The following is a 22,986-nucleotide window of genomic DNA, read 5'->3' on the forward strand; positions in this document are numbered from 1 at the left end:
AATACATGTATGGCTATCCGCGTGTTCGCACGTAAACCCAAGTATAATATCCTAACGTAGATGCCGTTGCTATCAGTGAGACCAGGGTGAGAACTCCTCCAGTAATAATTCCTTGCTCGAAGAAACCAATCTTAAACCCTGGCCGTTGCTTCGTAGATGGCAGTGGGGCCAGAGCTTCCCGCCACAGGGAATCAGCTCTTGTTGCGTGGGCTCCATCCAGAATAGTATCTGCCGCGAACGCGCTGGCCGACGGCGTGATTAGCTGAGGACGAGGCTTCTGGAATTGCAGAGTCGCATAGCGAGTGTGTGGGTTATAAGACGTGTTTCGGGGTAGAGCCGGGCCGACTATTCCAGTTAGAATTTTCGTGTCTTGCAAGAGGCCCATGCCATTATAGGAGGATAAAAGAGAAGAGATTCTTGTGAAACTTACTTAACATGTGGCTGGGAACATGGTTCACCCAAGAGATGTCGGCGTCGATAAACTGGGTTAGGTATTTGGCCGAAGCAGGGGCCGCAAAGGCGTAGGTTGCAGCGAGTGTTTCATCCCTAATATCACGAGTCAAGACCCAAGACGAAGCAAGGTAGTAATAAGGATGAAACATACCGGTTGATATCAATGGCGTCATCCAAGCTGGTCACGGCATGTACCAGAAGTACTTTCTCATCGATTTTCTTTCGAAGAAGTGGTGATTTCCTATTCAGATCTCAACATTCCGTCCAATTTAAACGAATCCAGAAACAGAATTCCTCCGGGTACTCACCGATCTTGAATCTCTACCACAGCCCAGTTACTCCCTGAAACCAGAATTCGTGCGCTCCGGTCCTTTTGGATGGAATCGAGAATGCTCGAACGGCGGGGAACCCCCGGAAGCTGTCTGGTCTCACCGTTCTCCCCTGCCAGATACTTGGAAGCATGTTTGATAGCAGCCTCAACGAAAGGCTTCATCACAAACTCGTTCACCAAGACCAGATCGGGGGAGTATGTAGACCGTCCCCCCAGGGCGAAGCGGGCAGCCACCAGAGACTGAGCAGCTTCCGTTACCTTGGCTGTGCGATCAACGACTGCAACCGTTCTTGAGGTGGCGGGGGAAATGAGCCCATTGCTTTCTTCTGATCCTGCCTGGACTACCTGGAGAGTCTTGTTGAGAAACGATGAATCCGGGCGCTGAGCTGTCAGGGCGAAGGTGTCACGGTCCAGCGCATCCGAGAGGATCTGTCGCAGAAGCGCAGGAAGGGACATGGTTGTTTGAGGAAGCTGGAAATTTCAATTTGTTCAGTCGGACGGGAGCTCAATATGAAGCACGGGAAGATCATTTGGCGACTGCGCGAGGATTTTATACTGACCTCCAAAACAATGCAATTGCCCGCCGCCAGCGCTGCTGCCAATGCGCTGATCACCGAAAAGAACAGCGTATGGGTTGATGGGACAATATAGACAATCCCTACCCCACGTGCATTGTCCGAATTGTCTCTTCCGTTGGCGATGCGATACTCGGCGTCGAGGTCTTTGTGCAGGCTCATCGAAGTATAGTGTGTGCGCAGCTCCTGCAACGCCAGGACCACTTCTGCGCGGACTTCCAGGCGCGTGTGACCGGAATCAGTCCGAATGGCATCTTGAATATCAGCAATGCGCTCTACAAGCGCCGACTGCAAACGATGAAATTGAGACTGGCGATAGCGCGTGTTTTGCGTGCGGCCATCGAGGTTGGCGGCGCGGATGCGGGCAAGATCCATGACGGCACAAGGAGACCAGGCAAAACAAGCACAAGCACGAACAGAACAGGCCCTCAAATCGAGACACAGAACGGATTACGCGACTCTTCAAGTAGCACGCGCTCACCGAGAAGGTGTGCCGCGATTCCTTTTTGTGTCTCGGGGCTCCCCAGCATCGTCCGAGGCTCCGCATATCGGGATGTGGGGGAGAATGCGGGCGCCCGCACCTTCGCCCCCGTTGACGCCGAAGCCGCCCATCTTCCTATTGAAGTTGATCGAGACGAGTTATCTCCGAGGTGGATATGAGGATGCTGGGCACGCTCATCAGGACGCTCCGACAGTCACTGTCCCTGCTTTCCTCTTTTTCCTGTGTCTGCTCTGCCTGCTGTGTCGTCTGTGCGGCAGCCATCATGTCCGCGACAACTACTTCCACTACCACGCGCTCGCTGTCCGTTCTGGCCGACTATGAAGTCTATCACAGCGGCTCCGAAGAGAATGCCACAGCTTCTGCTCCCATAAACTCGACACAGCCAGCCGACTGGCCGGCCCATCATCGCCGCATGCCCGCCTATCGCGCTGCAAACCATCACCTCGACTTGACGGACCGGCCAGCCGGCAATGGCCACCCGGCGGAGTATGCTTTCATCCAGATCATGTTGCATGGGGTCTGGCTCAATGCGGTACGAGATTCTCTCTAATCAAGAAACTTGGACTTGAACTGTTCTATACTAATTATCATCGACAGTCTGTCGCGCGGCTGTGGCGATTTACGGGCGGGAGACTAAACGACAAGATATTCCACTATGAAGTCGGGGGAGAGTGGTAGTATGGCGCCCTTTTCTTCCATTCTTCATTTGTCAATGCCCCGGATCTTCAATTGCAAGTCCGTCATTTTTCTTTCTTTTTCCTTTTTGTCCCTCTTGATTGGTATTTTTCTCTCTGTCTTTCATTTTTATCGGTCGTGCGTGACACTGGAGTTGTCCGGGATTTACTATACTACGATGCAAACAAGGTGTGGACGGTATCTTCACAAACAGCAGAGATCATGCGGCCAACATACTTCAGTCTTAGCAGTGTGATCAATTCTTTCTCACCTTCCTTCTATCTCTTCAGGGCGCCCTTAATGGGAACAGGTAGTGTGTAGCATATCATTAAACGAGTCATAAGCCATCATCAGTACAAAGTTGGTGTCAAAGCTCAATCTTGCGGAACTTTCGAAGCCGCCGCAACCCATAGCGTGCAATGATCAACGTCCCTATCACACAGCCCGAGACAAGACCGGCGAAGGCGAACGGACTTTCTTCCAATGAATTGACGACATTCATGCCATAGAGCCCGGCCACGAATGTTGAGACTGCAAATCCCAGCATACAGATCTCCAGTTGGGCCTCGAACACCATGATCTGGTTTCGTCGCACATCCAAGACGGACTGGATTGCATCCTCGGTGCGACGGATCTCAGCAAAGAGGGCAACCGCCGATTCTTCTACGGCGTCGTTGTTCTTATAGTAGGCCTCCAGCAGATACTCGGCCTCTTGGTGATCCTCAATGGCATGGTGATTTCCAGCACGCCGATCGGTCAAATACATGGCAGCGAGATCTTCGTCCGTGTTCAGTAGCTCCTGGAGGGCGGAACGCATCTGCCGAGCGCGCTGAGCAATGTTCATTAGTTTCTTTCCACTCTCTAACAAAATCCGGGGATCCGTGGACGCGATGTCCTGGGATTGCAGCGCGTGCATGCTTCGTTCAACATTTCTGCGAACCAAGGTATGCTCTGCTTCCAGATGAGCTGTCGTCGATGCTAAGGCAGCCTCGACCACACGCAGTTCATATGGAAGAGAGATCGGAAACCCCGATTGATGGTCGCCGCGGAGCTTGCTCTGAAGATCGGCCACAAAAATATCCTGCAAATATACATGCGGGTCACCGTCTCTCGGTCTGACTCGAACAAGAAGGGCCCGATCCGACTGGATGAGGAGTCGTAAGCTAAACAGACTGATGAAGATTGTGGACGGTCGAATCACAAAATGTGGGATCCCTTCGGATACCAGATCGACGCTGCGGAGATCCCGGCCATCCACGCCGTACTGTCGAGCCACCTCCGCCTTGGTTAAGCGGATTTCCGGTCTGGTTATGGCTCCAGTGACATCGAAGAGAGTACATACTATCTCTGTAGTCCCATTCATCCGACCGTGGGATAAAGTGAGTGAAAGATCCAGGACTTCTTGTGCGAAGAGTTGAGTATGGTTTCCTCGGGCAGACGGCTGGGAGATGTGAGGCCTAGCCGCCCCAATAGGAGCTTTGTGCGAGACTAAGCTTGACGTTATCCTAGTTTGGGCTGTATGATGGTACTTCAGGCCCTGAAAGGGACTAATTGGAGACGCACAGGTCGAATAGCTCAAGGGATGGCCCAATCGGAGACAATGTGGCTGGTACCCTTTGCGTAGGCCTGCAATGGCCGCCCGGCTTAAGGGAGACTGCATGCGTAGAAAAGACGCGGATCAGACTGTTCGGAACCGATTAACTATGTGAGACCCGTTAATTGCAGGTTCGTATTTGTGACCAAGTTGCTAGGGCAGCAAAGGGCCAACCAATTGATCAAGAACGAGCTGCCCCGGCTTGTTGGCGTCGATTTGTCGGTGGGAAACCGCACGGGCCATGTCGATCCAGTCTCTCGTTGCTTGTTCTTTACTTGAGCCAATGCCTCCTGCAACCCATCTTCTTGCAAATTTAACATATGGCTCATGATAAGCTAAGTGGCAGTCGGCCACTGGAGCACCTCATCGTCGTCTGCTGTCATGCAATCTATATCGGAGGCCCCCGGAAGGGCGCCGACGAAAGTGAATGGTCAACAGCGCCTCCCACCCTTCCTAAGCTTGATCCGAGCGATTGGCCAGTTTCCTGCTTTTGAATAGAATAACTAAGCATCTCGGGTTGTATACTCACTAATTTCTGGTGGAGTACAGGTTGATTGAGCCTTTTCAGAAGGGAGAGACTCCGACCTTCATCGAACATGTCAAGGCCGGGTTGAGGATTCTCGCAAAAGATCCCTCGGCGTTGTTGATGTTTTCTGGGTGAGTAAGGGCATTTTTACCTTTTTCTCATATCTATCAATGAACAAAAAGGCCTTGACGATTCGATAATTCCAGAGGTCCGACCAAGAAATCAAGGACAGACCTGAGCGAGGGACGGTCATACCATGTAAACCCCCAAACCCCTCACCCTCCTTTCAACCTTTTACTCTTCCCATTGCCAGATTGATGATTGATCAATGCAGAATTTTGTAACAGAAAATGACTTCTTTCAAGACGCGCCGGGTATGGCCACAATTGACTCGGGGAGAATCATCGCCGAGTGTCATGCCACGGATTCGTACCAGAACGTTCTGTTCTCATTGCTACGGTTTCGATTGCACACCGGCAACTACCCACGAAATGTGACGGTGATAACACATGAATTCAAGAGAGATCGTTTCATGAAAGCCCACTTCCCTGCCATTGCATTGCTTCCTCATATCCAGAGCGGGAATCAGGGCGGCATCAGTCGCCCTGTCAAAGTGAAAATAGTTGGGATCAATCCGCCTGAAGAAATCACTCCCCTCGAATCTTTAATCCAGGGAGAAACATCGAGGGGAATTGGCCTCTGGCAAAACGATCTCTACGGAGTTGGCCATGCGCTCGCTAGCAAACGTGAGCAGCGAGGCTGGTCGGCTGGAATGGAAATTGGACTTTTTGTCAACGTTGGTCTGGAGCCCGTTGTGGAGCAATTAGTTTGCTGGCGTGGTGGAGCAGGAAACGAATGGTTTTCAGGAATAGCAGAATTACCATGGGTTTCCGACAAGCAGATAAATTGATATATCATATGATATGTTTGACCATTTTCCAGATCTCACTGGGCACTAGGTCTATTGCTTGGTCCAGTAAAATATGTAAACAAAAAAAAAACTGAAAGAAAACGCAATTAACCGACCCCAACGCCAATGCACGGTGTATTACTCGTCGCTGATCATTAGAAAACCTCGTCTTGTTAGTCAGCCAGCCGGTAGCTAACAAGAGTGCCCACGCGGTGGTTGTTGGTGCTGAAGCTTCGCAATTGGACCTTCTCTGCGTTCTTGATCTCCTTGGCATCGCTATCGCCCCATTCCACGGGTACTTCAGAGTCGGCGTCGGCGTAGACAAGAACATTGAATGTGCAATCGCCGTCTAGGACAGGAAGGAAGGTGACTGAGGCGGTGATCTGTCGGAAAATGGCTTGGATCTCCTCCTGAATCTCCTTCTCGGTCTTATCCACGGAGTCGGTGGCTTGAGCATTGTCTCTGTGCAATTGAAGAGCCTATCGTTCAGCCAAATGATACAGCGACAGCAGTCAGGTCACTTAATAGACTTACCCAGGGGCTGCATTTTCCTTGTCTCCCGACTTACGAGCACCCTGGCTTTTAGAGTGCTTGCCAAAGATCTCCACGTCGAATTGCCATCTTTCCACATGTTCCCCTGTTTCCTTGTCGGTGATGACGACCACCAACTTGGAAATTTTCCCACCCACCATCCACTTGTTCAGTTGTGACATGATCTTCTTGATATATGCCTTCACCTGGTCATCGGCCGAGACTGAAACATGTGTTAGGCGGGCACCATCCAGTCAAGAAATGAGATTTGAGATTTTAGATGGTACGGGGAAACGAACCGAGCATATTCAGGCCATATTTCTTGACGCTATTATTTGGTCCATCAGCAATATGTCATTATAGCCACAAGTGACATTGGACGACTCACGTAGTAAAATCTTCGGGTGGGTAGACCCCGCGTTGGAAGCTGGGAGGGAGAATACATGAGTTTTAGATCAGCTAGCGGAACATTTTTGACAGCTTACAGAATGGAGTTAATCGAGTATTCGAACTTTTTCGTCGTCATTATCCTGTTTAACTCAACTAGTTCAGATTGATTGTCCACTCACGAATTCCGATACCAGCTTGGCCGATCCTGCGTTGCTCAGTCAGTTTTGCCAGTCTCGCAGTCCCACAAGCAGTTTCACCGACCTTTGATGGACAGCTTGTGGACCTTCGATTTATCCTTCGTCTCTGGCATTATGAATTAAATTGCAGGTGCTGTGTTCCAGGAAAGCTCGAGGAATTGACAAATTGACGAGGGTGGTGGACGAAGTTTGTTTACGCCGGAGGGTCGCCGCGGCGATCGACTCCGCCGCTCGTCACCGCCCGCGGTTCTTTTTCTCTCCGCAAAGCATCACCTGGATGAGACGCCGCCTCGCACGCCCCTCTCATTATTCCCTCCTTGACTGCGATTGGCACAAGAAGACTGGGGATACCTTTCTTCTTCTATGCCATTTCCAGATTCCAGATGCGAGGATGCTTGCAGTTATCCCGATGGCTGAGCACAGCGCCACACCCAGCGCCGAGACGTCCGGTGACAAGCCTCAGGTTTCCTGTTTGCTTCCCATTCCGACATAACTCTCTACGCCCTTTCACAAACTCGGCTATCTGGTACTCTCGAGTGAAGACGTCCTTTGGTTCCCACGATGCAGATCTCGAAAAACGAATTGCGGCGATTCCGATCGATCGATATCGCAACTTCTGCATTGTCGCCCATGTCGATCACGGCAAAAGCACTCTCTCCGACCGTTTGCTCGAACTCACCGGAACGATCCAGCCAGGAACAAACAAGCAAGTTCTCGACAAACTCGATGTTGAGCGAGAACGAGGAATCACAGTCAAGGCCCAGACGTGCACAATGATCTACAACCACAAGGGCCAAGATTACCTGCTGCATCTGGTGGACACACCAGGCCATGTCGATTTTCGTGCGGAGGTGTCTCGTAGTTATGCGAGTTGTGGAGGAGCGTTACTTCTCGTTGATGCCAGCCAGGGTATTCAGGCACAAACTGTCGCGAACTTCTACCTGGCTTTTGCGCAGGGCCTTGAATTGATTCCGGTCATTAATAAGGTCGATTTGCCCTCAGCGGATCCAGAGCGGGCTTTGCAACAAATGAAGAGTTCGTTCGAATTGGAAACAGAGAATGCCGTCATGGTCTCGGCCAAAACCGGCCTGAATGTTGAGCAGGTGCTTCCAGTTGTTGTGGAGAAGATTCCTGCGTATGTGCACAAACTCTTTACTTACTCTGAGGCTTCACAGTCGCCTTGTTATACCTCTACTGACTGTTTGTTTCGGGATTTCTTAGGCCTGTCGGTGATACCGAGAAACCCCTTCGCATGCTCCTGGTTGACTCGTGGTACGATTCATATAAGGGCGTCATCCTCTTGGTGCGTGTCTTTGATGGCGAAGTGCGGGCCGGTCAGCAGCTAGTGTCCTTTGTCACGGGAATCAAGTACTATGTGGGTGAAGTTGGGATTATGTATCCCAGCGAGACGCCACAAGCCGTTCTACGCGCTGGTCAAGTCGGGTACATTTACTTCAACCCCGGCATGAAGCGAAGCAAGGAGGCCAAAATCGGTGATACCTTCACTCGAGTAGGATTTGAGAAGACCGTCGAGCCACTCCCTGGCTTCGAAGAGCCCAAGTCCATGGTTTTTGTGGCAGTATATCCTGTTAACGCAGACCATTTTGAGCACCTGGAGGACAGCATCAACCAGCTCATCCTAAACGATCGAAGTATTACGGTTCAGAAAGAGTCTTCAGAAGCATTGGGGGCAGGGTTCCGTATGGGTTTCCTAGGTACACTTCACTGTTCTGTGTTTGAAGACCGTCTCCGACAAGAGCATGGGGCCAGTATTATTATCACTCCGCCTTCGGTGCCTGTTAAGGTAATCTGGAGAGATGGCACAGAGGATATCATCACCAATCCAGCCCGTTTTCCCGATGAGGACAATGTGCGTCTCAAGATTGCTGAAATTCAAGAGCCGTATGTCCTGGCTACCTTGACCTTCCCGGATGAGTATCTTGGAAAGGTTATTGAGCTGTGTGAGGCCAATCGGGGTGAGCAGCAGAGCATTGAGTATTTCACCTCTAGCCAGGTCATCCTCAAATATGAGCTGCCTCTTGCTCACTTGGTCGATGATTTCTTCGGCAAGCTCAAGGGCTCCACCAAGGGCTACGCCAGTCTGGATTACGAGGAATCTGCTTGGCGAGCTGGCAATATTGCCAAGCTGCAGCTCCTGGTCAACAAAGTCCCTGTGGATGCGGTGTCCCGGATCATGCACATGAGCCAGGTCAACCGACAAGGTCGCCTGTGGGTGACCAAATTTAAGGAGCATGTTGATCGACAGCTCTTCGAAATCATCATCCAGGCTGCTGTTGGCAAAAAGATCGTTGCACGAGAAACCATTAAGCCGTATCGCAAGGACGTCCTAGCGAAGCTGCATGCCAGTGACGTCAGTCGCCGAAGGAAGCTGTTGGAGAAGCAGAAGGAGGGCCGGAAAAGACTGCGTGCTGTTGGGAATGTGGTGATTGAACATAAGGCGTTCCAGGCCTTCCTGGCGAAATAAATGTACTTTTATACAACTGTATTTTATATCAATATATACCCTTCTTCCATTCGTCCAATCTGAGGGCCTCAGTCAGATAAGCTGCGTGAATGTCACGTATAAGTTATCCTATGGTAGTACTATGCACGAGAGTAGAAACCTGTCCCGCTGTATGTGTATCAGAGTTTATGTACATGACCGAAGTTTTGATCCAAAATATGTATGCCGGTATCTATGGGTATCCGGTAGGCCGTTGGGGTGGGGGGACGTCTTGGAGAGACCTTTTGCAAGGAGGAGTGGTTCCATCCTCAAATCATGGTTGGAAATAAAATCACAGCTTTGATGCCCACAATCGCGCAGGCGTCTTCTCTGGTCGCCCATACTGACCTTTCTGACCCAAGTCGACGGTGATGCCCTCTCCGAAAGCCGCCTCTTGGCAATCTTCATCTTCCACGCCGTTTACATGCTGTACCACAACAAAGTCGACTCGTCGGCGTCCCAGAACCACCATAGGCGCATGCCATGTTCCCACGCCATAGGTCACAGCCTGGCCGCCTCGAGCGATGAAGGCCTTCACATTTCGCAGATCAGGTGGATCTCGAATGGTGATTGTCTCCCCGGTGCTGTTCCTCGCAGTAGCAGTCTCTCCTTTCAATGTTGGCGCCACTACTACCAAAAAGACCGGCTCTTCTTCTCCGTCCCCAACCTTCCCGTGGCTGGATAGATCAACCGGGATGAAGGTCTGATTCGTGAATGGATGACGCTCGAGGATGCGCACATCGAAAACTTCTTTCTCCGGCTGTTGACTGGCAGTGATCGTGCGCAATTGTCGGGGGAAGCAACAGAACATAGTCATGCGTGCGGAGGAAGGCTTCCCACTTGGAGAGCCATTGGTATAGCCGTCAATGAGAGGCGAGATAGGGCTGTACTTGAGGGCGGAATTCTGGTTGGCCAAAACAGGGGTCGGACTATATGGAGATGGAGGCAATGATGATGGCTGGGGGGCTACGCTGACTTCCCGCGGTAGTGGTGAGCAGATTGCGGTACCAAAAGGCGCAAAGCTGGCCGGCGTGAGCGGCTCGGGAACGAGCGTGATGGAGGGATTGGAGGTGAGGATGGGTGCCATGGTCACGAAGAGCCTGAGAGAGTATTTTAATCCCGGTTGAAGAGACTCTGGATCAATGGTCCTGGCTTTTGTCCGCCTCGCTAGAAAAGGGCACCGCACAGGTGGGAAAGCAGGCTATATGAATTGCGGAGCGGAGGCCTCGTCGGCGCTCGCCGGGCGGGTCGCAGCCGATTAGATACACGATAAGATAAGCGGCCGGGGCCGGGACCTGTCAGGTGACCAATCCTGGGGGAAGAGTACGAGCCTTAAGAGGCGTTTATTTACTGCTTCTACAGATGGGATGGGATTCTTTATGCACCTGGAGGCGGGTGTAGCGATCAGAGTGATGGGCATTTTCAGACTTGTGGGAAAAGACAACGATCCATTGGCGCAGGCCTGCTTGTGAACCTCTCTCTTGCAGAATGTACGTATGTTAGGATGGGCTCTCTTCTCAATCTTCCCAATCTTAGCTTGTTCGATTGCTCTCTTGGCCCTAAAAACCTTCCGCCACAACGTCATGGCATTTGAAGCTTTAACAATGGGGGTCGAAAATTTTCTCGGTCCCAGATCTCTGCAACGTACAGACTGGAGAATTTTAGGAATGTCTTCAAAACATATTTATATAACTCCAAACTAGCCCCCACATCCCCCGACCCTCTCCTTGCTCTTTCACCGGTTCTCCTCCTGAAGCAATTCACTTGATTGCAAAAGAATGAAGAGGCTTATAAGGGTTCTGAATGTGCAGTTTGATTTAACCGAATTACATAGAGATTCAACCTCGGCCAGGAATTTCTGTTTCGCAGATTGTCAAAACTTCTGCTCTGAAGGACTGTGCTGTTTTTTATGTCGGCACTTTGTGACAAAGAAATCTTCATATCTTCCAATTGTCTATCGTTTATTGCTAAATAAATAATATTGTGATCCGGAGAGGACAGGCGTCCAAGTAAATGGAGTACGGGTATGCTCGCTCGACTGACCTCGAGGCCCCGAGGACCCCGGCAAACGGTGCAAACAGGCCCCCCGCTTGAGGCCATCTGCCCGAGGCTCATTCGACCGAGGTTCCCCGGCTGCTGCAACAGCTCTAGCCCATGGTCTCAATCTCCTTCCCCCATTCTACTTTTGTTTTAATCTTGTAAATACGCTCCTTATCCCCCTCGGTCACAGATTCCTCTATCTGACAGTACCTGTTTAACAATCATGGCGGGAGAAGTGCGCCAACCAATAGACCTGCGGTCGTTGGAACAGTATGTTGTCCAGAACGTGCCTTCGCTCAAGACCCCATTAGACCTCAAGCAGGTAAGATCAGGGTCTTCTCAGCTCCGAAGTCGCGTAAGTCTCCCAGTCTAAAAAACAATTGAGTGATTTAGTTTGGCTTTGGTCAATCCAACCCTACCTACCAAATCACCACCGCCGATGGAAGGAAGTTCGTCCTGCGCAAGAAGCCCCCGGGCAAGCTGCTCTCCAAGACAGCGCACCGCGTGGAGCGAGAATACCAGATTATCCAGGCCTTAGGACAGACCGATGTGCCTGTCCCGGAGGCTCTGTGCCTCTGCGAAGATAACAGCGTTATTGGCACTCCTTTCTATATTATGGAATTTCTGGATGGTCGGCACTTCACCGACCCATCAATGCCCAATGTGAGCCCCGAGGAGCGAACAGCACTGTACGTGTCAATCTTCCAAGCCACTTTCTCAATGCACCCAATATTTAACCTGACTAATGCGCTATGTTTATAGATGGAAGTCGGCAGTGGAGACGCTTGCCAAATTCCACCGGGTCGTGCCCAAGTCCGTAGGCCTTGAAGGCTTTGGCAAGCCGACCGGGTTCTACGACCGCCAAATCGCCACCTTTACCACTGTTTCGAAAGCCCAGTCGCGGGTAGTGGACAAGAACACCAAAGAGCCTGTAGGCGAGCTCCCCTATTTTAGTGATATGGTCCAGTTCTTCTCACAAAAATCGACCCAACCGCGCGACCGTGGCACACTTGTGCACGGTGACTACAAGATTGACAATATGATCTTCCACAAGACCGAGCCCCGAGTCATTGGCATCCTTGACTGGGAGATGGCTACGGTTGGACATCCTCTCTCCGACTTTTGTAACCTGACCAGCCCATATATCATGGATGGAGCGGACCACGAGATGGACCGGTTTCAACCAGGGCGAGTTCCGGGACTGCCCTCGCGCGAAGATTGCATTTCCTGGTATAGTGCGGTATCAGGCTACAACCCAATTGATGATATTCTCTGGGGGGATGCCTTCTTCGCTTTCCGTGGTTCGGTCATTATGCAGGGTATTGCAGCACGGTTCGCTGCGGGCCAGGCCAGCAGCGCCCGCGCGGGTGATTATGCAAAGCGGGCGAAACCATTTGCTTTGGGTGCTTGGGAGCGAGTGAAAAGGGTGCAGCAGCTGGCCAAGCAAAAGGGCAAGCTCTAATAATTAAACAGAGAGAAAATCAAGATTCAAGACATACGTCAACTCTGATGACAACTTGAAGGCTTTTGGTATGATGCTAAATCTACTCTTTACACTCCTCGGTTTCCCGGACGCTACCATGCTCTTCTTAGCATCTTGTACTTGGTCGATATGCTTTTTCAATGGTTCATCAATCGATAATCGAGTCGGCTCCCTCTGCTTCATATCAATTACCCGATTCTCCCGAGATAAGTTTTTTGATATGTATCATTGATTAATGCATCTTTGAGGGCATTGACGGCACCCGAAGCGAGATCCGTGGGCAACGTAAGCGATAACCGTAGATACCTGCAGCGACATACAAAGCATCGCGGAATCCCCAGTATCTCGAAAGATGAATCATTTTCATTTTCCACTAGAATCGCCAAGCAGCCTTGTCTTTAAATCTAATCTGCCGCAAAATGGCCAAGCGAAACATTCTGTTGATGATCGCCGACGACCTTGGGAAGCAACTGGGCTGCTATGGAAACTCGAAGATTCAAACGCCTCATCTTGATCAACTGGCACGTGATGGCACCAGGTTTGATCAAGCCTTCACCAGCACGGCATCATGTAGTGCGAGTCGCTCCGTGATTTATACAGGTCTTCATACCCACCAGAATGGGCAGTATGGCCTTCATAACGGGCGCCATCATTTTACCACATTTGATCACGTCGAAACAGCCCCCGCGCTCTTTTCACAGCACGGATATTTGACCGGATTGATTGGAAAAGTTCATGTTGGGCCTTCCTCGGTGTATCCATGGGAGACGTGCGCCGAAAGTGATAGTCGCAATGTTGCCAACGTGGCAGACCAGGCCTCTGCATTCTTCAAACGCTCCGTATGCGAGGAATCTCCATTTTTCTTGACCATCGGGTTCATTGATCCGCATAGGGACCTGACTCGTTCGGGATTTGGTAATAATAGCCAGTATGATCCCCGGGTGAAGCAGATTGACTACTCTCCAGAGGGAATCGCGGTGGAGCCATTTGTGAATGATCTACCGGGCGTCCGATTTGAATTTGCTGAGTATTATCGATCCATCTCGCGCCTCGATCAGGGCGTAGGCATGGTTCTGGAGGAACTTGAGAAGAATGATCTTGCTGAGGATACCCTGGTGATCTTCATGAGTGATAATGGTCCTCCCTTTATCAACTCCAAAACAACTTTATACGATGCCGGCATCTGTCTACCCCTACTTATCAAGTGCCCTGGCTCCGAGGCCGGGATAGCGAACCCTAACATGGTATCTTATATCGACATTTTACCCACTCTGCTAGACTGGGCAAACCATCCAAGTCCGGAGCACCCGGCACGCCTGGGCCGTTCTTTACTCCCCATTCTCTCTCAATCCTCGCAGATCGACTTCTGGGATCAAGTATTTGGTTCCCATACCTTTCATGAGATCACCAACTACTGGCCAACCCGTTTCATGCGCAATCGCCGGTTCAAGTATCACCGCAACATTGCCTGGCGTTTGGACTTCCCGTTTGCTGCTGATATTTACGGCTCCCTCGCCTGGGAGGACATCCGTAACTCTGACATAAGCCCCAAGATGATTGGGAAACGCCCGCTCAAGAACTATTTTTTTCGCCCCCCAGAGGAGCTGTACGATATCCAGGCGGATCCTCACGAAGTATGCAACCTGGTCAATAATCCGGAATATGGCCCGGTTTTGGATGAGATGCGCTTGGCGGTTGAACAATGGCAGCGGCGGACTGAGGATCCCTGGCTCTTTCGTGATGGAGTTTCCATGCTCCTTGTGCGACAACATCTTGCAGCTGGATTGGAAGTTCCCGATCGTTTTGACTTTAATGAACGAGAACCCGAAAGCAAAGGCCAGGTCATCTTTGATTCGAAGCTGGCATGGGGCCCTGCTGTCGACTCTGGATTGGTGGAATGAGAAAGGTTGCATTCCTATGATAAAAATTATCTGTTGTTTTTGTTTCAGAAAAGGAACTAGTCTGGAAGGTATTTTGGTTGCGATTACCTATAAGATGCACTACAGACCCCAGGATATACATGTATTATCGTGGATACAGAATATTGTACAAGGGGTAGCTTGGAGTGTGCTTGTGAAATGTAAAAGATACAATGAAGAAGAGAGCAAAGATTGAAACTTAAGCATCCTCAAAATCCTACTATTTCATTTCAAAAATACTTAAGTTCTATCGAATCACACATATCTACGTATTTTCCGCCACCGTGAAGTACCTATGTATATATTGAGTGGTCTTCTCGAGATCAATAAATAGCCTTCGTGAGTTGAGCTGTCTATCGACCAACCCCCTATCAGCATGTATGTAGCTGAAGTTTCCATAGCAGCCTCAGAGCTCCTCAAATATCATTTACCACTCTCCGCATTATTCATTGCTCCTCACTCTTCCCTTTCCACCATCTCTGGTGCTGTACGCATTCGAAGCACGTGACATGGAAAATCGAAACCCCATGGGGCTGAGTCAGCATTGCCTGCCCGACTAACTTAGCTTACTGAACTAACTAATACCCGGCAGTTCGGTGAAACGAAGAGACCGACAGGCAGTTGTTTCCGGCCAACGCGATCACCGAAACTTGCCGACACCGGCTAAACTTCGAACTTGCAATCTCCAACTCTTCGACCTTCCTCCAATTTCCCCTCTCCACTCTCCCTCTTACACTTTCTGGATTTCGTTGTTTCTGGCTTGCTCTGTCTCTTCTGTAAGTACCTCAATCCCCCCGATATCACACGCGATCACACACCCTCGGTCAATTTACCCCGGAAACTACTGACACCCCGTTCCAGGTTCAGGTCCGCCGCCCATCATGTCTGACAAGCAACAACAACCCCTCCCCTTCATTTACCAATTTGCCGCCGGTGCGGTGGCTGGTGTGTCTGAGGTATGCGTCTTTCCTAAATTCTGGACTCTATTCTCGTCCGACTAAACTGGTCGTGGGTTTATTCGATTACTAATGCAATCCCCCGCACGAGCAGATCTTGGTGATGTAGGTTTCAATTATCTCTCTCCTTCCCGGGGTGACCACCGGGCCACTTCTCGCGAAATATGTCGAACCTGTGTAATGAGATTCTGGGACCCAATTAACAATACGCTGCGAATAGGTACCCATTGGACGTTGTCAAGACTCGAGTGTAAGCATTCAACCACCCTTATCGGGACACTCGGTCATGGCCCGATTCCGAATCCGTGCGTGCTAACACATCCCTCCACACCAAATAGGCAGCTTCAGACTGGTTCCGCCACCGCTGGTGGAGAGCACTACAATGGCATGCTTGACTGCTTCCGCAAGATCATCAAGCAAGAGGGGTATGTCTTCTCCCGACTTCCCCGTAGGACTCCGACGCGAAACTGATGCTCGATCACATCTCTGTAGCTTCTCTCGTCTCTACCGTGGTATCTCCGCTCCCATCCTGATGGAGGCTCCCAAGCGTGCAACCAAGTTTGCCGCCAATGACAGCTGGGGTACTTTCTATCGCGGCCTCTTCGGCGTCGAGAAGCAGACTCAGGGTCTGGCTACCCTGACCGGCGCGACTGCCGGTGCCACCGAGGCCTTTGTTGTGGTTCCATTCGAACTCGTCAAAATTCGCCTACAGGACAAAGCCTCCGCGGGCAAGTATAACGGCATGTTGGACGTCGTCAAGAAGATTGTCCAGCAGGAGGGCCCCCTCGCGATGTACAATGGTCTCGAGTCGACTCTTTGGCGTCACATTCTCTGGAACGCCGGTTACTTCGGCTGTATTTTCCAGGTTCGTGCCCAGCTGCCTAAGCCTGAGCCCGGCAACAAGAGCCAGCAGACCCGCAACGATTTAATCGCCGGTACCATTGGTGGTATCGCCGGTACCATTCTTAACACCCCGATGGACGTCGTCAAGTCCCGCATCCAGAACACAACCAAGGTTCCTGGCCAGACTCCCAAGTACAACTGGGCCTGGCCTGCCGTGGGTACCGTCATGAAGGAGGAGGGCTTCGGGGCCCTTTACAAGGGCTTTATCCCCAAGGTCCTGCGTCTCGGCCCTGGTGGTGGTATCTTGCTCGTCGTCTTCACTGGCGTCATGGACTTCTTCCGCAAGATGCGTGACGAGTAAATTGTGATCATGTCGACCCCCCCTTCCTCCCTTTTTTCAAAATCCATATCATGACCCGGAAGTCAGGACGACGTGCTTTGAGCGAAATCAACATATATTTTCTTTCCAAGATTTCTTCTGTCAGACCCGGAAAAACGGGATGCTTGTCCTTGTGAACTTGTATTATGGCTCTGATATACCCCTCTATTGAATCGCCGCCTTCTCGTTGGTTAAATACTGTCGCTCCGTTCTCGGCCTGTGGTGGCTCTGTTATTTCGTTTTTGCCTGTGTACTATTCGTCTCCATGGCATCTAGAAAGATAGAGAAGAATGCATCGCACTCTCAATGTTCCCATTTAGAATCACATACGGCGAAGAATCCACTCTACAAGCGCTCGACCTTGCCGTCGTCCTTAATCCATTTGCTTCAGACCTGAGGATACCACAAGCATCCAAAAGTGCAAGCAGACGATAATATTTCCTAAGGTAAGACAAATCTTTGTCTGAATCCAAGCTTCATCTCGCCTAGAAATCGAGTAGTTGTCAGACCCGACGGCATTGCCTTCGACTATAGCGATAACCATTCCAATGGAGGAATTGACCCAAAAAGCGTACCAGGCAAACATCAGCATAGTTCGACATTCAGGTCCCCGTGACCTAAGCCCCATATCCTCAACCTCATCCGAGGATATCGATAGCTGTCAAACTTGGGGGTGCAATATCCAAAGGGGGAACGCTAAATTGCTGAGAGTGGATTTGCGGTGGTGCCTTTGGGGCCTGGTGATATAAATTATTAATCTTGAGCTGTCCATTCATTAACCAATCATCGAGGTCCTCGATCGTATCAAAAAGGCCAGTTATCGGTAGATCAGAAATTCGAAGCTATCCATCCTTTATAGCGCCTGTCTCAGGACGATGGGATCGTTCGCATCATCTTCAGAATCGAAGCAACTTGAGATATAATACCCTGAACCGCAAACTGATGCATATCACACCTTTGATGAGCGCTGGAAGCATCTTGAAGAGTTTTCTTTCTTCTACATGTGTTCCAGGTCGTGGATTCTCTCGAAGCAAGAGTCACTGGCGATAATAGATGCACTCAAATGGCCGCAGCCCCGTCCCAACACGCGATAAAGAACAAAAGCAGACAGAACCGGCGCGCTATACCAAGGTGCCTCGGTCCATTATTATGGGACTTCAAAAACCAGAGCTACTTTGTAATGATTGTTGAAATAATCATGCGCTGGATTTCCGGGACGGTTCGCAGTGCGGAATTGGGCCGTGCGGAACTCGGCTGCTTCTGGGGTAAAAATGTGGGGTAGTCTGTAGACTTTTGGGCCAGTACTACCACTCCGTCACACCAGATGAGAAAGAAGGACGAGGATGGGCATAGCATGTGGTTCGATCTAGCAGGAAAAGGCTAGGCCCGAGTACGGAAATCCAGCGCTCAGGTAGTAGCCGGTACTCTCCTTATAATCATCCACTAACGTTCTGGTCGAGGTTGCTTTCATTTTGTCAAGAGTCAACAGCAGCCCTACACGCCATGGCCATCGCAACTGCGCTAAGTGCTCTGCAAGGCCGAGTTATCCAGTATCCCTGGCAGTCTCTTGGCGTTACTGCGCTGATTATCCCGTTCCTCTATGTCATTCTTAACGAATTCATCCGCTCGTCGGCCCGTGTCAAGGGCCTTTCAGGGCCGACTGGCCTTCCTCTGATCGGAAATTTGGCCCAGATCCGAGTCAACGCAGCTGAACAGTATCGGACATGGTCAAGAAAATTTGGCGCTGTGTACCAGATCCAGCTAGGCAACATTCCTGTGGTGGTGGTCAATTCAGCTGCATCGGCGAAAGTGCTTTTTGGTCAAAATGCCCAAGCCCTAAGTTCGCGACCAGAGTTTTATACATTCCATAAGGTAGATATATCACTCTAAATTTCTATATCACTATTTATGCTATAGTGAGAGACTGACGCCAAATTGCTTATAGATCGTTTCCAACACGGCTGGCACAACTATTGGAACCTCCCCCTACAGCGATTCACTCAAGCGACGCCGGAAGGGTGCTGCGTCAGCTCTGAATCGTCCATCCGTTGAAACATATGTGTCCCATCTTGATATCGAGTCGAAAGCCTTTGTTGAGGAGCTATATCGGTATGGAAATGGCGGAAAGTCTCCTGTGGACCCGATGCCAATGATCCAACGCCTGAGCTTGAGTCTGGCATTGACCTTGAACTGGGGTGTTCGTATTGCATCACAGGAAGAGGATTTATTTGACGAGATCACGCATGTCGAAGAGGAGATTAGCAAATTTCGAAGCACGACCGGCAATTTGCAGGACTATATTCCTCTCCTGCGGTTGAATCCATTCAGTACCAACTCTAAGAAAGCAGCCGAGATGCGAAAGCGCCGTGACAAGTATCTGGGTGCACTCAACAAGGATCTCGATGATCGCATGGAGAAGGGTACCCACAAGCCATGTATCCAAGCCAATGTCATTTTGGACAAAGAGGCCAAGCTCAACAACGAGGAACTTACCTCGATCAGCCTGACCATGCTTTCAGGGGGCCTTGATACAGTTACCACGTTAGTCGCGTGGAGTATTGGTCTTCTATCTCAACGTCAGGATGTGCAGGATAAAGCTGCCAAGGCTATCCAAGAGATGTACGGACAGAACGAGCCTATGTGCTCAGCCGAAGACGACCAAAAATGTGCATATGTTGTCGCCTTGGTGAAGGAGTGTCTCCGGTTTGTTCTACTTGGTCTCCCTTTAGCCTTTTTTGATTGATGATCTAACAAACTCCAGCTATTTTACTGTTCTTCGCCTGGCGCTGCCTCGCACTTCAATTAGGGACATCACTTACGAAAACAATGTGATCCCGAAAGGCACAGTATTCTTCTTAAATGCTTGGGCTTGCAACATGGGTAAGTCTTTCCATTATGCTCCTTCACCTTTCACTACTAACTGTTCTCTGGTTGATAGATCCGGATGTATGGACCGATCCAGATGTATTCCGACCGGAGCGATGGCTTGAACAACCAGATGCTCCTCTTTTCACATACGGCATGGGTTATCGGATGTGTGCGGGCTCACTGCTGGCCAATCGCGAGCTCTACCTGGTCTTCATGCGGACACTCAATAGCTTCCGCATCGAGCCTCATGACGATATCGATTGGCACCCGGTCCATGGCAATTCAGACCCTGCGAGCCTAGTTGCGATCCCACAAAAGTATAAAGTCCGCTTTATCCCCAAAAACGCAACCGCCTTAAAGAAAGTTATTGCGGAACCTTGAAAGGATAGACGGTGTAGATGCGAACGATCAATGACGACAGCTGGGGAAGAACCTCAACAAGAGTCCTGATTTAATAGACGCCAAATCAGGACCACCCTGTCAACAGGTGCTTAGCAATTCTGGATTATCAACACCAGGTTCTGAAAAGAAGAGCAGCACTCCAACAAGACCCTTAATTGCTTGAAACCAGGCAAGATCAGTTGAGGCTTGGTTGTTTGTGCTTCTTTACGAGACAGGAAGTGTATGTTAGTTATCATCTAACTTCAATTCAGATATTAGTATTAGCATGATCAATATCAGTTTCATCATTATAGCGTGATTGAAATCTCGTATACAAGCGCCCTTCCTACCTGTAGATAATCGCCATCTCGAAATTTTCCAAACTTTACACACAATCGATTCAACAGGAGAAATCAAGAGAAAACAACCAATAAAGGGATATGACTGACGAAAGTCAACTGTTCGATTGAAATCAAGTTCAGAGATACTAATTTATGTTGATCTTTATGAACCTGAACCTCGACCAGTACGTGACTGTCATCACCACCGTAGTGGAAACGATCTTAGAAAACTGTACCCTTAACCTGGGCGACCTTCTTGAGATCGATATCTCTGATCATGATTGTCCATGCCACTGCAAGAACCATCACACCACAGCCAACCGAAAGCATTCTAACCTCTGCATAACCATATGCTTTCTGAATTGCCAACCTGGTGGCAGATCCCATAGGGTAGCTCGTCTGTACTGTAAGATCTTCGTATATATTCTCCAGGTTAGACATGGCCGACTCAGGGAGGTACATCTTGAGCGCTTTTTCGTAGGTATTGGTCCAGATAGCAGTACAGATCGTCAAGCCTGCAGAGTCGCCGATGGTACCAACAACATTGAGAAGTGCCAGAGCGGCAGCGACATGCTGATGATCCACAGCAGCTAGGATTGCAAGCTGCTCCACGATGATGAAAATTGAGCCGCCGATAGAAATGAAGATTTGACACATGACTTGATAGCCGACCGTCATACCAGGCTTCCGGAAGTATATCATTAAGCCCTGTGAAAAGATATAAAGCGGCACTGAGATGTACAAGAGCCACTTGAAACGACCAGTGTGTCTGATGATAAAACCAACGCCGATCAAAAGTACACCAGAGACAACATCGAAGGTATTACCGATATAACCAGCTTCGGCAAGAGTGATTCCGTAGACCACCTGCAAGAAAGACTGGAAATAGTTATACCAACAGTAGTAAGACAGCTGATAGGTAGCATCTAAGAGGCAAGCACCGATGACAGTACGATCGGTAAGGAAGCTAAAGTTGAGGAGGGGTGAAGGTGCGACAAACTTCTCGTATAGAGCAAAGAAGAAGAGCATCGAGAAACCAACAACCAACATTGCAATGATATAGCCGGTAGCCCAGCCGTTAGGGGCTTCGCTTGCAATATCGAACGGTAGCTCGAAAAGAACCAGACCAGCAGTAAAAAGAAAGACTCCGACCACTACATCATTATCAGCGACGGTTCCATCTGAAGGCAATGCTTGCAACAAGTCATCTTACTCACCGTCGAACTCAGAAACCCAATACCAAATACTTTGAATGACTGTCCGGTTACTCTTCTCTCTAATCAGATGGCCCTCATTCTCCGCTTTGCGAAGGTTGAATTTGAGGATAAAGAACAAGGGGGCGGCAACTATTGGGAAGACGATTGCCCAACAACCAAACCCCCAGCGCCAGTTGACCTGATAATAGAACTCGTCCGCGACCTTGGGTCCCGCAAAGGCGGTAATGATATAGGGAGAAGAAGTGAAAGCGTAGGCCAAGCCTCGGTTCTTGAGCTTGGATGCGTCGGCTGTGATCACGTCCACAGCGTATTCCATGCCTCCGAATCCAATGTAGTAGAAGACCTAGCGATTTGTGTCAGAACTCATGCAGTGCTTCTAGAATTGATGCAGACTTACATATGCAGCGCAGTATATCGGGAAACTGTTACAAGCAGCCAAGAGTATCAAACCGATCGTGGCGCAGACAGTCATGAATAGGAAGCCTTCTGCACGGCCCCAAGTATCCATCAATTTGGCGACAGGGAGATAGATAGCAGCCGAGAAAGCATCCGCCAAAGCGGTGGGGACACCTGATAGAGAGTGAGATTGGAAGGAGCTTGAAACATAGGCACTCAAGCTATTGAAGACGGACGATTGGAAGGCATTGACAAAGTAAAGAAACCAGATACTATGGAAGAAAGATAACGTCAGGATCATTCAAGTCTATTATCAGCGAGAAAAACATCAGGAAGTGCATACTTCATGAATACTAGAATCAGCGTCGTCTTGGACCAAGTCAATGTCACAGCCTCGACATCTCTAACACCAGTCTGCACACCCTCGTGCGGTAGCTGTGAATCAGGGTCGATATTGCCATTGTTGGTCTCTGCACCTGCGACTGCAGGGTTCTTTTTGCTTTCGCCCGTTGATTGATCGAGCGAAACAGTTCGTACTGCCTCCGCATCGTCTGCCGACATGCGGCGAAAGACCGTTTGGGCCCTTCGAATTAAGGGACGAATGGCCATGATAGGAGAGTTGGATCCAACACTGAAACTCTCAACAGCTATGGCACCGATCAAGCATTCCACTCAATAGACGGCGGAAGGGAAGAACCCTTGCCGTTATATCACCACCGCAGCCCCGAGATCGGCAATTTTGGGACAGAACTGGACACGAAATGGGCCTCGCAACACGCGGACGGAAAATAGTCTTCGGAGATGGGCTGTCCAGGATGCTCATTCGTTCGGCCAGATGGCCGTTGCTCATCCTTTGCCCATCCTTTGCCCCCTTGGTCGTGCCCCTCCTGGACCGCATCCACCGTTCCACTCGGCCCAGGAAGAAACCGGGCCAAGCCGATGACTAAATCTAATCAGATGGCCGTGTGATCTCCGG

At 50.1% G+C, this 22,986-nt stretch overlaps 12 protein-coding genes across 12 annotated transcripts; 7 read left to right on the forward strand and 5 right to left on the reverse strand.

The window, feature by feature from the left end:
• Positions 1-13: 13 nt before the first annotated feature.
• On the reverse strand, positions 14-1,734 carry N7462_006762 (uncharacterized protein; the record flags this gene model as incomplete). The annotated part of the gene is made up of 4 exons (XM_057078480.1): positions 14-345; positions 431-546; positions 762-1,255; positions 1,345-1,734. 4 exons carry the CDS (start codon positions 1,732-1,734, stop codon positions 14-16), a joined length of 1,332 nt encoding a protein of 443 aa, XP_056934060.1.
• Positions 1,735-2,123: 389 nt separating this feature from the next.
• N7462_006763 (uncharacterized protein) lies at positions 2,124-2,539 on the forward strand (the record flags this gene model as incomplete). Its single annotated transcript, XM_057078481.1, has 2 exons — positions 2,124-2,393; positions 2,459-2,539. 2 exons carry the CDS (start codon positions 2,124-2,126, stop codon positions 2,537-2,539), a joined length of 351 nt encoding a protein of 116 aa, XP_056934061.1.
• A 364-nt stretch (positions 2,540-2,903) lies between these two features.
• On the reverse strand, positions 2,904-3,899 carry N7462_006764 (CorA family magnesium transporter; the record flags this gene model as incomplete). Its single annotated transcript, XM_057078482.1, has 1 exon — positions 2,904-3,899. The coding sequence occupies one exon, from the start codon at positions 3,897-3,899 to the stop codon at positions 2,904-2,906; it is 996 nt and encodes a 331-aa protein (XP_056934062.1).
• A 551-nt stretch (positions 3,900-4,450) lies between these two features.
• Positions 4,451-5,566, forward strand: N7462_006765 (DUF218 domain protein; the record flags this gene model as incomplete). The annotated part of the gene is made up of 4 exons (XM_057078483.1): positions 4,451-4,560; positions 4,680-4,787; positions 4,863-4,914; positions 4,991-5,566. The coding sequence occupies 4 exons, from the start codon at positions 4,451-4,453 to the stop codon at positions 5,564-5,566; spliced, it is 846 nt and encodes a 281-aa protein (XP_056934063.1).
• A 173-nt stretch (positions 5,567-5,739) lies between these two features.
• Positions 5,740-6,797, reverse strand: N7462_006766 (spindle checkpoint protein MAD2; the record flags this gene model as incomplete). Its single annotated transcript, XM_057078484.1, has 7 exons — positions 5,740-6,028; positions 6,101-6,320; positions 6,397-6,425; positions 6,486-6,524; positions 6,583-6,608; positions 6,667-6,692; positions 6,749-6,797. The coding sequence occupies 7 exons, from the start codon at positions 6,795-6,797 to the stop codon at positions 5,740-5,742; spliced, it is 678 nt and encodes a 225-aa protein (XP_056934064.1).
• Positions 6,798-7,067: 270 nt separating this feature from the next.
• Positions 7,068-9,169, forward strand: N7462_006767 (GTPase GUF1; the record flags this gene model as incomplete). The annotated part of the gene is made up of 2 exons (XM_057078485.1): positions 7,068-7,819; positions 7,906-9,169. 2 exons carry the CDS (start codon positions 7,068-7,070, stop codon positions 9,167-9,169), a joined length of 2,016 nt encoding a protein of 671 aa, XP_056934065.1.
• A 310-nt stretch (positions 9,170-9,479) lies between these two features.
• On the reverse strand, positions 9,480-10,274 carry N7462_006768 (ureidoglycolate hydrolase; the record flags this gene model as incomplete). Its single annotated transcript, XM_057078486.1, has 1 exon — positions 9,480-10,274. The coding sequence occupies one exon, from the start codon at positions 10,272-10,274 to the stop codon at positions 9,480-9,482; it is 795 nt and encodes a 264-aa protein (XP_056934066.1).
• Positions 10,275-11,450: 1,176 nt separating this feature from the next.
• Positions 11,451-12,689, forward strand: N7462_006769 (phosphotransferase family protein; the record flags this gene model as incomplete). Its single annotated transcript, XM_057078487.1, has 3 exons — positions 11,451-11,549; positions 11,621-11,916; positions 11,990-12,689. 3 exons carry the CDS (start codon positions 11,451-11,453, stop codon positions 12,687-12,689), a joined length of 1,095 nt encoding a protein of 364 aa, XP_056934067.1.
• Positions 12,690-13,129: 440 nt separating this feature from the next.
• N7462_006770 (sulfatase family protein) lies at positions 13,130-14,611 on the forward strand (the record flags this gene model as incomplete). Its single annotated transcript, XM_057078488.1, has 1 exon — positions 13,130-14,611. One exon carries the CDS (start codon positions 13,130-13,132, stop codon positions 14,609-14,611), a length of 1,482 nt encoding a protein of 493 aa, XP_056934068.1.
• An 899-nt stretch (positions 14,612-15,510) lies between these two features.
• N7462_006771 (putative mitochondrial 2-oxodicarboxylate carrier protein) lies at positions 15,511-16,789 on the forward strand (the record flags this gene model as incomplete). The annotated part of the gene is made up of 3 exons (XM_057078489.1): positions 15,511-15,585; positions 15,928-16,010; positions 16,078-16,789. 3 exons carry the CDS (start codon positions 15,511-15,513, stop codon positions 16,787-16,789), a joined length of 870 nt encoding a protein of 289 aa, XP_056934069.1.
• Positions 16,790-18,310: 1,521 nt separating this feature from the next.
• Positions 18,311-20,056, forward strand: N7462_006772 (cytochrome P450; the record flags this gene model as incomplete). The annotated part of the gene is made up of 4 exons (XM_057078490.1): positions 18,311-18,679; positions 18,753-19,510; positions 19,569-19,687; positions 19,746-20,056. The coding sequence occupies 4 exons, from the start codon at positions 18,311-18,313 to the stop codon at positions 20,054-20,056; spliced, it is 1,557 nt and encodes a 518-aa protein (XP_056934070.1).
• A 563-nt stretch (positions 20,057-20,619) lies between these two features.
• Positions 20,620-22,619, reverse strand: N7462_006773 (uncharacterized protein; the record flags this gene model as incomplete). Its single annotated transcript, XM_057078491.1, has 4 exons — positions 20,620-21,551; positions 21,615-21,957; positions 22,012-22,282; positions 22,354-22,619. 4 exons carry the CDS (start codon positions 22,617-22,619, stop codon positions 20,620-20,622), a joined length of 1,812 nt encoding a protein of 603 aa, XP_056934071.1.
• Between the last annotated feature and the right edge of the window lie 367 nt (positions 22,620-22,986).

Source organism: Penicillium macrosclerotiorum, assembly GCF_028827735.1.
Source record: "Penicillium macrosclerotiorum strain IBT 26536 chromosome Unknown utg000006l_segment0_segment0, whole genome shotgun sequence".
Lineage (NCBI taxonomy): Eukaryota > Fungi > Ascomycota > Eurotiomycetes > Eurotiales > Aspergillaceae > Penicillium > Penicillium macrosclerotiorum.